The 14318-nt window shown below is 40.2% G+C and overlaps 1 protein-coding gene across 2 annotated transcripts in view; it reads right to left on the bottom strand.

Moving 5' to 3' along the window:
- DCUN1D4 (defective in cullin neddylation 1 domain containing 4) overlaps window positions 1-14318 on the bottom strand; it is a 58632-nt gene that overhangs the window by 24392 nt on the left and 19922 nt on the right. For both annotated transcript variants that reach the window (XM_074991810.1, XM_074991811.1), the window contains exons 3-4: window positions 12429-12468; window positions 4942-5056 (exon numbers count right to left, since the gene is read on the bottom strand). In XM_074991810.1, coding sequence (XP_074847911.1) covers window positions 4942-5056; window positions 12429-12468 — 155 coding nt within the window. The remainder of the gene's footprint in view (window positions 1-4941; window positions 5057-12428; window positions 12469-14318) is intronic.

Here is a 14318-nt window from a genome sequence, read left to right as displayed (position 1 = left end):
TTGGTCAGTCTCTGCCAACTGGGGCTCTGCCCCAGGAAATTCTGTTCAGGTTAGAATTTCTATTGACTGGATAATTTCATTCTCCTTTTCTAAACAACCAGACTGTTGACTATACATTAAACAAAAAGCAATCTGACATATGGCTGAGAATGGAGATAATTTCTTCTAATGAAACAAATGTTTTAATATCTGTTACCATTTATGTTCTGGATAATCTGTAGTTCTCTTAAGTGTGAAGAATCTGTGGCCCTTACTGCTTGAAAAAAGAAAATTTTCAGACAAACAGATACATTTTGCTATTCTTCAGTACCCTAAAGCACAAAGATCTCTTACACTTACGGCCTTTCATAGCTATGAAAATGCGTCATGGACCACGAAATCTGGTCTTATGTACACTTCTCTCCTATACTATTTAGATAGCACAGGGAGACCAACATTTCTCAAACAGGGGAGGGACCTGACCCAAAAGAGAGTTGGGGAGGGGAGGAAGGGGTTCATAAGTTATTTTAGTGGGGGAATTGCAATACAGCCACCTTTACACTTTGCTGCATCCAGAGCTGAAGAGCAGCAGCCGTTGGCCAGGCATTCAGCAACAAAAGCGATGCTTCGGCAGCAGCAACACAAAAATAAGAGTGCCAATACCACATCATGCTGTCCTTACTGCTGTGCTGTCACTGGCAGTGATTCTGCCAGAAGCCGAAGGTGGCAGCACCACCAGCAGCAGCAGAGCAGAAGCAAAGGTAACAGTACTACAATCTTCACTATCATAACTTTGAAACCTCCCCACAACTCCTTTTCAGGTCAGCACCCCCCTACAATTACAATATTGTGAAATTTCAGATTTAAATGGACGAAATCATAACATTTATGATTTTTAAAATCCCAAGACCATGAAATCAACCAAAACGGATTGTTACTTTTGGTAGGACCCTAGTTACAATGGAATTTTCACAGCAGTGTACCTCTGGGGTGGGAAGCAAAATCATCTTTCAAATATGAATATCCAAAATCAGGTAAAATACAGATCTTGTATTTCTCCCGGGGCAGTGAGCTGTGAAGAAGACTGTTGCTGACGGATAGCACTAGCTAAAAACCAAGTAATAGAGTTCTGTGAATGTAGATACTAATGCTCACCCAGCAAAAGACTTGACTTCTGTATCTTGAAATTGTTAATGCTCCTGCATCAGAGATCAGTGAGCAATGTTTTGTTATACATACATGAAACAGATTTAACTCCCACTATCATTTTCAAGAGGAAGCCCTTAGTCCACCGGATTTTTAGGCTGAGAGGGATCATCTCTGTAATACGGTTCATGGCTATAAGCACGGCTTGTGAAACGTGGATCGTGTCAAATGAGACCTCATAATTTTATATCGCGGCTGATGCCACCTGAAAGCTTTCATGCTCAAGGCTGAAATGATGGTATCTCAAAGCTGAGTCAGGCAGTTAACCTTTCTCCCCGAAGCCAGAAGAAATCTCCCCGTTTTTATATGCATACGCAGGTGCACCCAGATAATCAGCATGTCTGTAATCTGGTCTTTTCTGCATTAATAAGACACTCCATGAAGGTGAGCAGGGGACCCAGACACTGAGGATTATCCACCATACTGCATTCTGAAGATAAGCAAGGACCAGCACTTTATTTGGAATATTGACAAGCTTCACAGGAAAGATTAATATTGGACTCAGATATGGTTCATATTTTAAGTGACTAGCCATCTCATTGCATTAAGAGTCTGGGCTTATCGTGTTCCACATCCTCCACCTGGGGTCTTTCTGTATCTTTCAAGGAAGGTAACAACATTCAAAAATAGCCTCCCCGGAGACTCTACTTTTTACTTTATAGGATTGCTGTCGGCCAGGTGGGTCTGTTTCCCCTGGAGACTTTATTCTGGATCTCAACAAGAAACACCTGAAGATCTGTAACCCGGATAGTAACAGAGAGGTAGTCGTGTTCGTCTGCATTCTAACAAAACAAACAAGCAGTCATGTAGCACCTTAAAGAACAACAAAATTACTTATTTAGGTGATGCGCTTTCGTGGGGCAGACCCACTTCTTCAGTTTTATACCAAAGAGCTCCAAAAAAATTGAAATAAAAACTGACAAATCAGACACATAGGACTGAAAAGGGGGTGGGTGTGAAGGGTGGGGAAGAGGGGAGTGAAATATTAAGTGTGCTGCCTGAGACCCGTATGAATATCAAAGAGCAGGAAGGTGTCTTTTTAATGCTTGAGATAATTGCTCTATTAAGGCCAAGCCTCAACCTACTGAATTTGAGCATAAACTGCACTTCACACATTTCCCTTTGTAATCTGCTGATAAAGTCTCTTTCTTGCAAGAAGCATATTCCCAGGTCTTTAACAGTACGGCCCATTCCACTGCAATGCTAACTGACAGGACAGTTTTTATTTCAATTTTTTTGGATCTCTGTGTTATAAAGCTGTCAGTGCTGTACTGCATATCTCCAGATCTGAAGAAGTGGGTCTGCCCCACGAAAGCTCATCACCTCATAAATAATTTTGTTCGTCTTTAAGGTGCTACATGACTGCTTCAGAGAGGTAGCCGTGTTAGTCTGTATCTTCGAGAACAAAAAGTTGTCCTGTGGCACCTTACAGACTAACGGATATTTTGGAGCATCTGACGAAGCGGGTCTTTGCCCACGAAAGCTTACGCTCCAAAACATCTGTTAGTCTGCAAGGTGCCACAGGACTTCTTGTTGTTCACATGACTGCTTGTTTGTTTTGTTACTGGGATGGCAACAAGGATAGTAAACTGAGCCCAAAGGCCCTTTATTGCACTCTCAAGTGCTGTCTCCAGTAACTTCCATTTGCAACTTGAAGGAAGATGGAGGGCCAAAGGGCAGCTGAATTCCACACTCAGTAATTATGCTATGCACTCAGCATTATTTTCCACTTAGCACACAGCTCTTCTGCCATTGCTAGAGGGAAGAGGCTCCTGGAGTCAAGCTTGATTCCTTTCCTGCCTGGAAAAAAGGGAGGGGACAAGGCAAAACCACCCAGACTGGAGTGGGGGCAAAATGAACAGAACTGAACTACACCCACAGAGAAGACTGAGGTCCACAGTGAGATCCTTGGTAAAGGGTGTGTAAAAGCAGGACAGAGAGGTTTTCCCTTTGCCTGTCAGCATAACTTGCCCCCTGGAGCCTGCAGGGGCACCAGACCCCATAAACACCTCAAAAGGCAAAGCCGAACCAAGGGAACTCACTCTACAAGAAACAGACGGAGTCCTAGGACACAGCTGGGAATTATCAACCAATTAGAAATATGAAATAAAAGGCAAAATGTTCCTTGGAAAAGCTTTGAAGCAGGGAAGTCTGCCTGAGCCACTGATTGCTTTGGGGCAGATAAAACTGAAAGGAATGTCAAGGGGTAGGGCATTCCCCAGCTGCCAGTGAAAAACATGTCTGATTCTACCCCAGAACTAAATGAATACTGAAATACATCTGTAGAGCTTAATGGGGTAAAATAACTAATTCTCAGACATCATCATGTCTCTTCACATTTGGAAGGCTCTTAAAATTACACCTGTAAAATATTTTTAATTTCTTAACTTGTATGACACACCCTACCTTCAATTATTAAAACAAAAATGTTAGAAATATAACCATCTTTTCATTCTTTGTTTACTATTTGTACTAAAGTCATTCTTGTTTACAGACAGAACTGCTTTCCGGATCTCATGTTCTGCCTCAGCCTTCTGGCAAAGAACATGTGCAATATAAACATTTCTATTAGGTTTTATTTTAAAAAATATAGTTTCTGGTCTCACTTTATTATGCTATTTGCTGTCTATATACACATTTGCCATATTGTAATATTTCTTCTGCACCGTTTTACTTTTTATTTCCATTATTTCTGAAAATTAGTAAAAAATCTGTTTTAGAAAGGCACATATACTGCTTTTTGTCCCTTTAACTCTCAAGCCAACAAAGCAAAGAGAGAGCTACCTTCTATTTCCTTTCATCAGCATCATCAGATTTATTTTAGTACATTCCAAGTCAGCTATCCTTGAGCAACCCCCATTAAGCACAATAGAGTTGCACAGACATAATTTAGGGACTAATTTGGCTTGCAGAACCCTTATTACTTGTGATAGTGAACAAACTAGAAAGAACCCAGTCTGAGTAAGACATTATGATAAGATCCCAAGCTGGCAATTAGAAAAAAATCATTTTCCATTTGAGGATATTTATTATGGGTTTATTTGCCTTTTGAGTCACTTATTATACAGCAGAGCAACATAGCACAAGCACCCACTATCTAGCTACTGTGCACACGCCCTTAAAGATCTTTGTTTAAACAGACAAGACAAAGAAAGTATTACGCCCATTTTTATAGTTGAGACACTAGAGCACAGAAATTAAGCTACCTCTCCTAATATCACACAAGAAGTCTACAGCAAAAAACAGGACTTGAACTCATATCTTGAGTCATAATCTAGTGGCATAACCACAAAGTCATCCTTGCTCATTGAGCTACACGCTCAGAATCCCACATTTAATACCATTTTTACCATTTCACAGGTAGATGATCACCTCAGCTATTCATTGATAATGTTACAGCAACATCACAACATTGGCAAGTGCCACATTTGTAAATTCAATTATTTGTGAGCAGCCACCGCTTCCCCAGGGCTGTGAGTGCCAGCTGCCACCATGTCCCTGGGGCTCCAGGTGGGGAGCGCTGGCGGACGACACATCCCCAGGGCTCTGGGAGGGGAACACCGGCGGCTGCTGCTTCCCCAGCTCCCCATGGTCCTGCCACTGGTGGCTGCCTCCCACTGCTGCCACCCAGAGCTGTCTGGGAGTTCAACGTATTCGTGAAATTCAACATTCATGAGGGTTCTCAACATTAAACCCTCACAAATGTTGTGACCCTACTGTACTTTTTCATTCTTAACTCAAATTAAGAGGACATACCCATCATGTCTACTTTTCTTAGCAGATAAATCATCTCCCGCCGCAGGTCTCCTCTTTTTCCTTGGAGGCATCACTTTGCTAAAGCAGTCTGATGAACTGCAAGAGCGAAGACTCCCTAAGGAGAGAATTAGAAACAAGCACAAGGAATAAAAACAGTTGACAGGCCTATGAAACCATATGTATTTTTCTCAAAAAATTAGAGAGACAGGTAAATTGACTTGAATAAAAGAACTGAGGTTTCAAAGTTAAACAAAATCCCCACCCCCAATCTCCTTTCAAAATAAAAGGCCACCGATTTTTGCATGCTACCCTATTTCCTGGGTTCTGGAAAGACAGAGAGCACTGAATAATGCCACAGGAGCAAAGAGCAGCTCCTTGTGTTATTTTCAATTTGTACAGTATAAATTAGGGCCAAAAACCTAAAAAAAAAAATTTTGCTTCAGAGCTCTGGGAAGTACCCTCTATTTTACTTATTAATTCAAACCAAAACTTTTGCGGTTTGCTCATCACTTGTCAAAATAAAGGACTAGTTCAGTGATTAGAGCATAATACTTCTCACAGGTGCCCTTTTTCATTTCTTAACTGAATTTCTTGTTCTCCGTCCCAAGAAGAGGAGGAAGTGCTACAGGGAGGGGCACACACAGCAGCTACTGGAAACAAGCACATTTGCCACTTTGTTTCAACTATCCTAGGAACAACAAGTGATCCCAAAGACGGGATTTTTTGCCACTCTCCCTAACTAGAAATAATGAACACAGCACAGAACACTGAAGAAGCTGTGTGTAAAGACAGGATAAAGACCAGCTGGAACAGTCAGCACAGCTCTGAATAGTATGCAGAGAAGTTAATAAGGAAATGTAGAAATGACTCAATGTAAGAGAAGGCAGAGACAAGTTAAGGAAATGCAGAACAGGGTAGTATCATAGTTAGTCTTTACCATGTACTTGACGCCTGTACCATCCAAGATCATTCTTAATATATTAAAACCCTAAATATGTTTCACTGCTTGAAGCTTAAGAAAAATCTAACCATAAAACTTCACATTTTAGACATTACAGTGGCACAAGCTGAAAGTAAGTGTCCAACTTCCATGAAACGGCAATGGAGTTTGGTGCTTAGCTGTCTTTTGTGCTATTGAAAATCTCTCCCAACTGCTCTAAAAGCAATGTAAGGAAGTTCAGATGCACAGCTGAGATACGGTTATAGGTTCTATTGTTTGTAAACAATGAATGTGTCTAAACCAGAACTCTCTAGCGCAGCAGCAAATGTGGTCAGACAGGGATGCCAGCAGCCAGGAGTCCAGCCAGGCTGGAGGGTCAGAACTGACCTCCCCAGCAAACTCCCTTGGCTCAGGACCAGTGAGATCCTGAGGGTGCTGGACCAAGGAGGTCCAACATGCATATACATATATACACACACTATAACTTCAATACATAAGTTTTGTACGGTTGAGCAACATGCTCAAACTAATCTTGGTTTAGCTCATCATGCTCTCCTATTATTAATTTTTGCTCTTGCCCTCCCATCCACATTGTTTTAAAGAGGAGCAAGACAGTTCTCAACCATTTCATGAATTTTCCCTAACACTGACCTACACGTGGTATTCAAGTCTTCTTCAAATCCCCCCAGCATTCATGTAGTCAAGAAGGCTAATGGCATATTAGGGTACATTAGGAGGAGCATTTCAAGCAGATCTAGAGAAGCTGTTGTTCCCTTCTATTTGGCACTGGTGAGGCCACATCTGGAATATTGTGTCCAGTTCCCCTCCCCAGTACAGAAAGAATGTGGACGTGCTGGAGCAGGTTCAGCAGAACGCAATGAAAATGATTAAGGGGCTGGACCACATGACCTAGGAGGAGAGGCTGAAGGATTTTGACTTATTCAGTTTACAGAAGAGAAGACTGAGGGGTGATTTAATAGCAGCCTTTAACTTCCTGAAGGGGAGCTCTGAAGAGGAGGGAGAGAAACTGTTCTCAGTGGTGAGAGATGGCTGAACAACGAACAATGGTCTGAAGTTACAGAAGGAGAGGAGTAGGTTGGATATTAGGAAATCCTACTTCACCAGGAGTCTGGTGAAGCACTGGAATACGTTGCCTAGAGAGGTGGCAGAATCTCCATTCCTGGAGGTCTTTAAGTCCCAGCTTGACAAAGTCCTGGCTCGGATGACTTAGCTGAGGTTGCTCCTGCTTGAAGCAGGGGGCTGGACTCGATGACCTCCTGAGGTCCCTTCTAGCCCCATGATTCTTTCTTTTCTATTCAAGAAAGTACTGAGTAGTCAAGCTTAAGCTAGTGAGAAGTGCAAAGTGGGATGAAGTAAAAACAAAATAGCTCATCTATTGAAGTATACATAAGTAATGGGTTAGGAAAAAAAATAAGAAAGAAAACCACAGAAAAGACAAAAAAAATGGAAAATAATATTGAAAGAAGGAACAAGAGAGGAGAGCTGCAAATATTAAGTAAGTTCTCAGGAAGGCTTTCCATATTCTAGTGTTTTAAAGAGCTCTACAATAATGTAAAAATACTGTCTCAGACTTAAAATACACATTAAGGAGTTAGTTAAACAGTGAGAACTCTATCAGTATAGTGATGGAGACAACTACAGCAATGCATTATTGGTATTGTCAGGCCAAAGATTAGAGCCCCGGTTACTGCTAATTCCAAAGAGCAATATGCCTTTAAACTGCCAAAAGCTTCAAAATAGACTTCTGTGTGCATTACACAAAATGGATTAAAAGAACTATGACATCTCAGTTATTATTCCCTATGAATATATCTGCCGAATTTCTTTTACACAATCTTGTAATGCCTACAAATGACAGAATCTGTAATTTTATGGCTTTTTAAGTCAAGCTTCTAGACATTTTGATAGCAAGTGAACAGACAGATAAACACTTGCTCAAACTGAATGTCTTAGAATGATAGCAGGGTTGGATCATTGGTTAGGGAAAGGCAAGAAACACAGATTTAAGGACTCCATCACTCATACACGAGACCAATACAAAACAATTTTGTAAATTGAATATAGGTCTTAAGATACCCCTAGTTTTAATATGACTACCCAAAATACATGTTAGGTGCTAAATACAGCCCACTGCCATTTCTTCCCATTCAGCTTAAAGACAAAACGGATCAAGTGTAGATTTTTTTATTTCTGGGACACTCAGAAAGCAATTACTGTACATAAAGACACAAGTACAACTATAGACATTTATATTTGATATAAAATATAGCAAATCCTTGATTTTACTGACCCTGATTTAGTGGGCTTTGGAAACAACGGACATCTACCAGCCCCACCTCCAGAAAATCCAAAATCCTTCCCCCACCCCCTCAAAAAGTATGTTAGGGTGTTTACTGACACAGCCTAGATGAGCTGCTGCTGCCACATTCTCCTCTCATCGGGGTGGGGTGTGTACATGAGCAAATAGCACTCACATACGTGCCCCATCCCGGTGAGAGGAGCGTGTGCCAGCTCCAGAGGCAGCTTGTCCAGGCTGCAGTAGAGGCTTTGCTGCCATGTACATCAGGGCCCACAGCCACAGCAGGGCTTTTGCTGGCGTGTGCAGAGGGGCCCTTGCAGGAGTGGCCTTTGCTGATGTGTGGCAGGGTCCCCAAACGCAGCACTGGGCTCCGACAACTCCTCCAGTGGCAGTGATTCCAACAACAGTGGGTAGAGGCATTTTTCTGGGGAGTGGAGACTGGGGCTCGGGGAGTCTGGCAGGAGTGGATGGGCAGTAAACGCTCTGATTTAACGGATGTTTGGGTTTAAACAGACACCCTTCCTCCCTTTAGTTCATTAAATTGAAGGTTAACTGTATACAGATTTAGACAAAACATTAGGGATGGGCCTTGAAAGTCTAGTAAATTATCAAAGCAATTGTAGGAAATGAAAAATTTAGCAAGCTACTTTTCAGAATATGGGTGCCCAAGGAAGAAGTGAGATACCAGTCCTACCAGTGAGGGAGGGGAGAACACTTTGTATGCTTATAATTCAAGGGTTTTCAGGCATGAATGGACCATTATGATTATCTTGTCAGACCACCTGAGTAAAACAGACCAAGGAACTCCTGAATCAAGCCCCTAACCATCATGTCCCATATAAAATTGTTCCAGGGACTTATTACCCTAGCTTACAATTTTGTACCTTGCTCCTAGTTCAAATTTGTCAACATTCAAATTCACACCCACTGAGTGAAAGGGAAAAAGTGGAAGGGGCACAAAAGTTATAAAGTGACTACTTTTTAAAAAGAAAGCAAGACAGACGTCTGAAAGAATATTTCAAGTATTGTTCCAAGCACAAATCTTCACATACTGCATATGTTATTTAATATCTTACTGTTTTCAATCTAATTAAATCTTTTGTTGTATTTTAATTGTTGAATGAAGACCTAGAAACTAATATAGTACAGAAGTATCATTTATTTTAAATATGATATTTATCCCACTGTCATTAAATACAAGTTGAATGCCTCTCATCCAGCACCTTTGGGACCTGGCAGGTGCAGAACGGAGAGGATGAGCCGGACCACAGGAGGTCAATGTCATCTAGCAACACTACCAACACTTCCACTGGGCTCTTAGAGGACACGTGGGGTAAATTACAGCTAAATAACAGCACAGAAGACTCAGAGCCAGGTTTAGTTTCTATAAACAAACTTTATGGGATTAAAGGAAACCTGACTACACCCATGATAAGTGGTCATCTGGCTAACTAAAATCATGCTGGATTACAGATGTTGCTGGACAAAAGAGTTCCACAGAGAGGTAACAAAATTTCACAGAGAAACAAGATATTGTGTTCCTATCTGAAATATAAAGATTGTCATTTCTTTAAAAGCAAGTTCTAATGCTTGTTAGTTCAAGATTGGTTTAATATGAATATTTTCTGCACAGATTTTTGTAGTAGGTTATTTTATTTTAAGGTAATTTCTATCTCCCATCTTTTCTTGGCTAGTAATTAATTTCAGGTCAGGTCACCTGCAAATATACACACAATTCCTACTGTCTTCAATAGGAGTTGTTTGAGACTGACAAAAAATTTACTTACATGTAACTGCTTCTCTTAAATATCTTGAACATAGGAAAAGATCTCCTGGATAATCAAGTCTGACTCCTTGCTATCACAGGCAACCCCATTACATAATCCTGTTCATAAACATATCCAGGTCCATTTTAACAGTAGTTAGAGGTTGCTTGCCTCTTCTCTCCTCACCATTAGAAAGTTGTTCCAGAAACTTTCCTCTGAAAGTTAGAAGCCTTTCCATTCCTGGAATGTGGCTCATGGTTAGACATTATAAATGGCTTTTGTCACATAAAGGTAACATTTGTGAAGCCCAAATGTCTGTCATGTGCCATTACCACCACAAAACTGCCAACTATTAATGTTACTTGCCAAATATTCCCCTTCAGTTCCTTCAGATGTTCAGGAGATCAAGTTCCCAGAAAAAAAAGCTAACTCAAGATGATGAAAGATGTAAAATACATCTGAGAAAAATAAAAAACAAGATATACAACTAAAAAGTGAACGTGTAAATCTCTGAACTGAGAGAAAATGGGCAAGTTAGTGAGAATCCTGCAAAGGATATCTTTAGACAAGTGGAATTGCAGATACAGAATTTTTACCTTCTCCACAGATAAAATTTTTGTGAATCACTAGACTCATGGAGATCACACAAACTGAGTGGCACCCAAAAAGAAAATAAATGTAAAGCTTCCAGGAGTGACAACAACGCTAATGCAAGTGCTGTTAACCAGCAAAGTATTTTATGTTTTTAAAAACTATATGAGAACACCAAAACACCCATCCAAGCATAAAGTACACGGTAAAAGCCTGTAGAATGAGACCAAAAGTACAGAGGAAAACATGAAAAAGGCACAATGAAAATAAGAAATATTCCAAAGACATCCTTGCTTATTTTGGAAGGAGAATTTGGACTTCCCTTCATTGGATTCCATATTCCAGAAGAGTCTCCCAATGAAGTCATATTCATGCAAGAAGAGTGTGTGGAGATAAAATAATAATGCTGTTTTACCTGTTGTACCTGCAACAGACCCACTGATACTATGGGGCAAGTGATGTAGCTTTGCTTTTGATCAAAGAAACTTTGTGCATTGTCCTCTGATTTTAGGAGAGCCAAATTATAATAGGAAATATACTCTCATTCATTTAGAGAAACCAAGAGAATAAAAATCTTGACTTTAAAAAATATTTTAAATTAAAACACGCTAATACCTTTCTTCACATTTTGGAGTCTTAAACTGCTAATGTGATTATGTACTTCAACTTAATTGCTACAGGTTGAACCTCTCTAGTCTGGCACCCTCGGGACCTGACTGGAGCCAAAAGAGAGAATTTCCTGGACAACAGAGGTCAATATTTTCTAGCACATTACCAACATTTCCACTTCTTACTAGGCTCTTAGAAGACAGTTAAGGGAAAATTACAGCTAAATAACAGCACAGAGGATTTAGAGCCAGGACTGGTGGCTGTAAAAAAACTTCATGGGACCACAGAAAACTTGGACATGCCCATGATAAGTGGTCATCTGGCTAACTAAAATCATGCTGGATTACAGATGTTGCCAGATGAGAGAGTTCTGGATTTTAGAGGGTCAACCTGTAAAAGAATTTCATATTTTGAAGAGCCTTATACAACTATGATACTTTTACAGTTACTACTCATCTATTCCGAAAGAGAAAAGTCTGGGACTTCGTTAATATCCTTACTATGAAACTCACCACAAATACTTATGAAACTGATAAGCATTGAAACCTATACTATCCTCGAATTGTATACATCATGAAAGCCTAAATGGTTCAGTCAGGCCATGCTCTCCTAGTTAGGGTTTGTGGTTTGAATTCAGTGACATGTATGGCCCCAAATCACTTAGGTGCTTTTGAAAATTTCATCCTTACAAGCATAACTTTAGGTTCCCACTTCTCTCAGTATACAAATATGTAAGATACTGATTTGCAGGAACTGGAATAACACAGAGAGAGGTCAATTTTCTTAAGAAAGATTCCTTCCGCAATCCCAATCCAGAGAAAGCTGACTAGAGTGTGTGCAGTGCATCAAGGGGTGCCACAAAACAGACAGCAGAGGTCTGAATTGTGCTCTATTCCCACTACTGCTCACAAAGAGTTCAAAAATTTTAAGGGGAAGGGAGAATCTACAAGTCTTGTGCTAAGAAGCTACATGCCAATGGTAACAGCCATGTAGAGGCAGAGTCCTTAGCAAACTCCTGGTAGGATGTAAAAGAAAAGTGGCAAATACCACTGAGACCTACTGGAACCATTCACAAGTGGAGAAATTAAAAGGATAGCTGTTTTTCAATACGCTGCTTTTCAAAACAAACAATTTTTATTATTTTATAGTAGATATCAATTTAGGCATTTAACAATTCGAACTAAGGATTTTTAGTTAATTTTCTTTCAGATAGCATGCTTCAATTTCTACTCTACACTTCTAGTGTATAATTATCAAGTACCTGTCTGGTGATCGTCTTGACCAACGTCTTCTGTCAGATTCTGTAAGACATTTTCATCAATGCAGTTAAAGGATATGGTAGCCTTACAATATAAAACTCTATAATAATGTTTTCAACTCTCACATGATATGGTGATCCAAATAATTTTCATTAGCGACTGCAGTTGACAGTGCTTCTGTGATGAGGTTGCATAACTATATCCTTTCTCATCAAACTTTAAGTTTTTAATTTTCTGAAGCACTACCTTTTTGAACTGAAAGTTTCCATGTGAGGAATCTACCCAAGAATGCGCTTTTTAAAATCTTTGAATGCTTGAGCATAAACTGATCAACTATTTTTATAAAAAAAAAGAAAAGGGAAACACAAATATCCATGTTGTAAAGAGAAATAAATCTTGCAATGCTATTTTGAACAACTTTAGGATTGAAGCTGCGGGGGGAAAAAAAATGGAAATTTGGCATGAAAATGTTCTTGAGAAAAAATACTGTTATAAGTTCTCAGGAAAACTAGTTGAGATTTGACTAAGTTTTGACTCCAAATACACAATACATTTTCTACCATGCTCATGAAGTGTGAAGCTAATGGAACTTGCATTCTGTGTATGGGAACAGTGTAACAATTGCAAACAATATCCTAAATGAACTTAATTAAATAAGTTAAACCTTATTGAATTACTTTTAACAATTTTGGAGTTCACTGTATTGCATGTTAAAAGATCAGCCTGGTGAATTCTAAAAAATGGCATTATGCAGAAAGGTTATCAAACAACTCCATACAATTTTTTAAAGACAATATGCTGTCTTTTAGCAAAATGTTCGCTATCTGAATATGAAAATGTGAATTATAAAATAGCAACACTGTCGAAGCAAAAAAACAATAGGTTCTCCTAAGGTGCCAGCTAACACCCTTGTTACATCCACTTCTTTAGGGGGAAAAAAGAAAAAAAAACAGACTAAAGTTCTTGGACTACACTAACTAAACTTGATTTAATTAAATTAAACGTTACAGATTTAGTTTTAACATCTTTAAAATTCACCGTTTCATTAAAAATGTAATTATGAGTGTGTTATTGTAGAACTGTATACATTTCCATGGGAAAGGTAAATAAGAAAACCAGGGGATAGGGTAGGTATGGAAGGGACATCAGGCTGCCGGACCGCGGAGGATACAGGCGGCGATGATCTGGCCTCGGGGCTGCAGGGGTTATAGGTGGACAGGTTCAGGCTGTGGGGCTGGTAAGAGGGTGTGGCTGCTATAGCTTAGAGCTGCAGGGGAGGGGGTTCAAGCAGTAAGGAGGGTCTGACTGTGGGGCCAACAGGGGCATCAGGCTTCCATGGTTGGGGCTGCGGGGGAGCAGGCTGTGGGGCCAGGAGGGGGTCTGGCTGCAGCGGGTTGGAGCTGCGGGGCTGGCAGGGGGGGTTGAAGCCACAGGGAGGAGGGTAAGACTCATATTAGCAGAGAGATCACTCACAGAGTGAACTAAGGGAGGAATATGTGTCCCTTTGTTTAAGCGAGTACTAGTAAATAAAGTACTCATTTAACGAGGGGTGAGTGTATACCAATTACACCTGTTAACTTGCTCTGAGGAAAAAGCAAGCAAGCATCCTTGAGCAAACTGTCTGTGTTGAGAAGTACAGTTATGGCAGAGAACCATACTGCCCAAAAGCACGTCATAAAGGAGAGGAATGTAAGTCTCCACCCAAGAGAGGCAAAAGCTAGAGAGCTAAAAGCCTGAAACTGAACTGCCCTTACTGGATCACTGAAGGAAATACAGATGTGTTCAGCCAGAGCTAGGATATATATGGTTAGTGGCAGAGTGCTGCAACAGAGTAAACTGCATAACTACCAAAAAGAGTAAAAGCAATTACTGTAGGAAAAAAAGCACAAATA

Source organism: Carettochelys insculpta, chromosome 4 (assembly GCF_033958435.1).
Source record: "Carettochelys insculpta isolate YL-2023 chromosome 4, ASM3395843v1, whole genome shotgun sequence".
In the NCBI taxonomy this organism is placed as follows: domain Eukaryota; kingdom Metazoa; phylum Chordata; order Testudines; family Carettochelyidae; genus Carettochelys; species Carettochelys insculpta.
The sequence above is the reverse complement of the archived record's forward strand: the minus strand, read 5'-3'. Positions and strand labels throughout refer to the sequence as shown.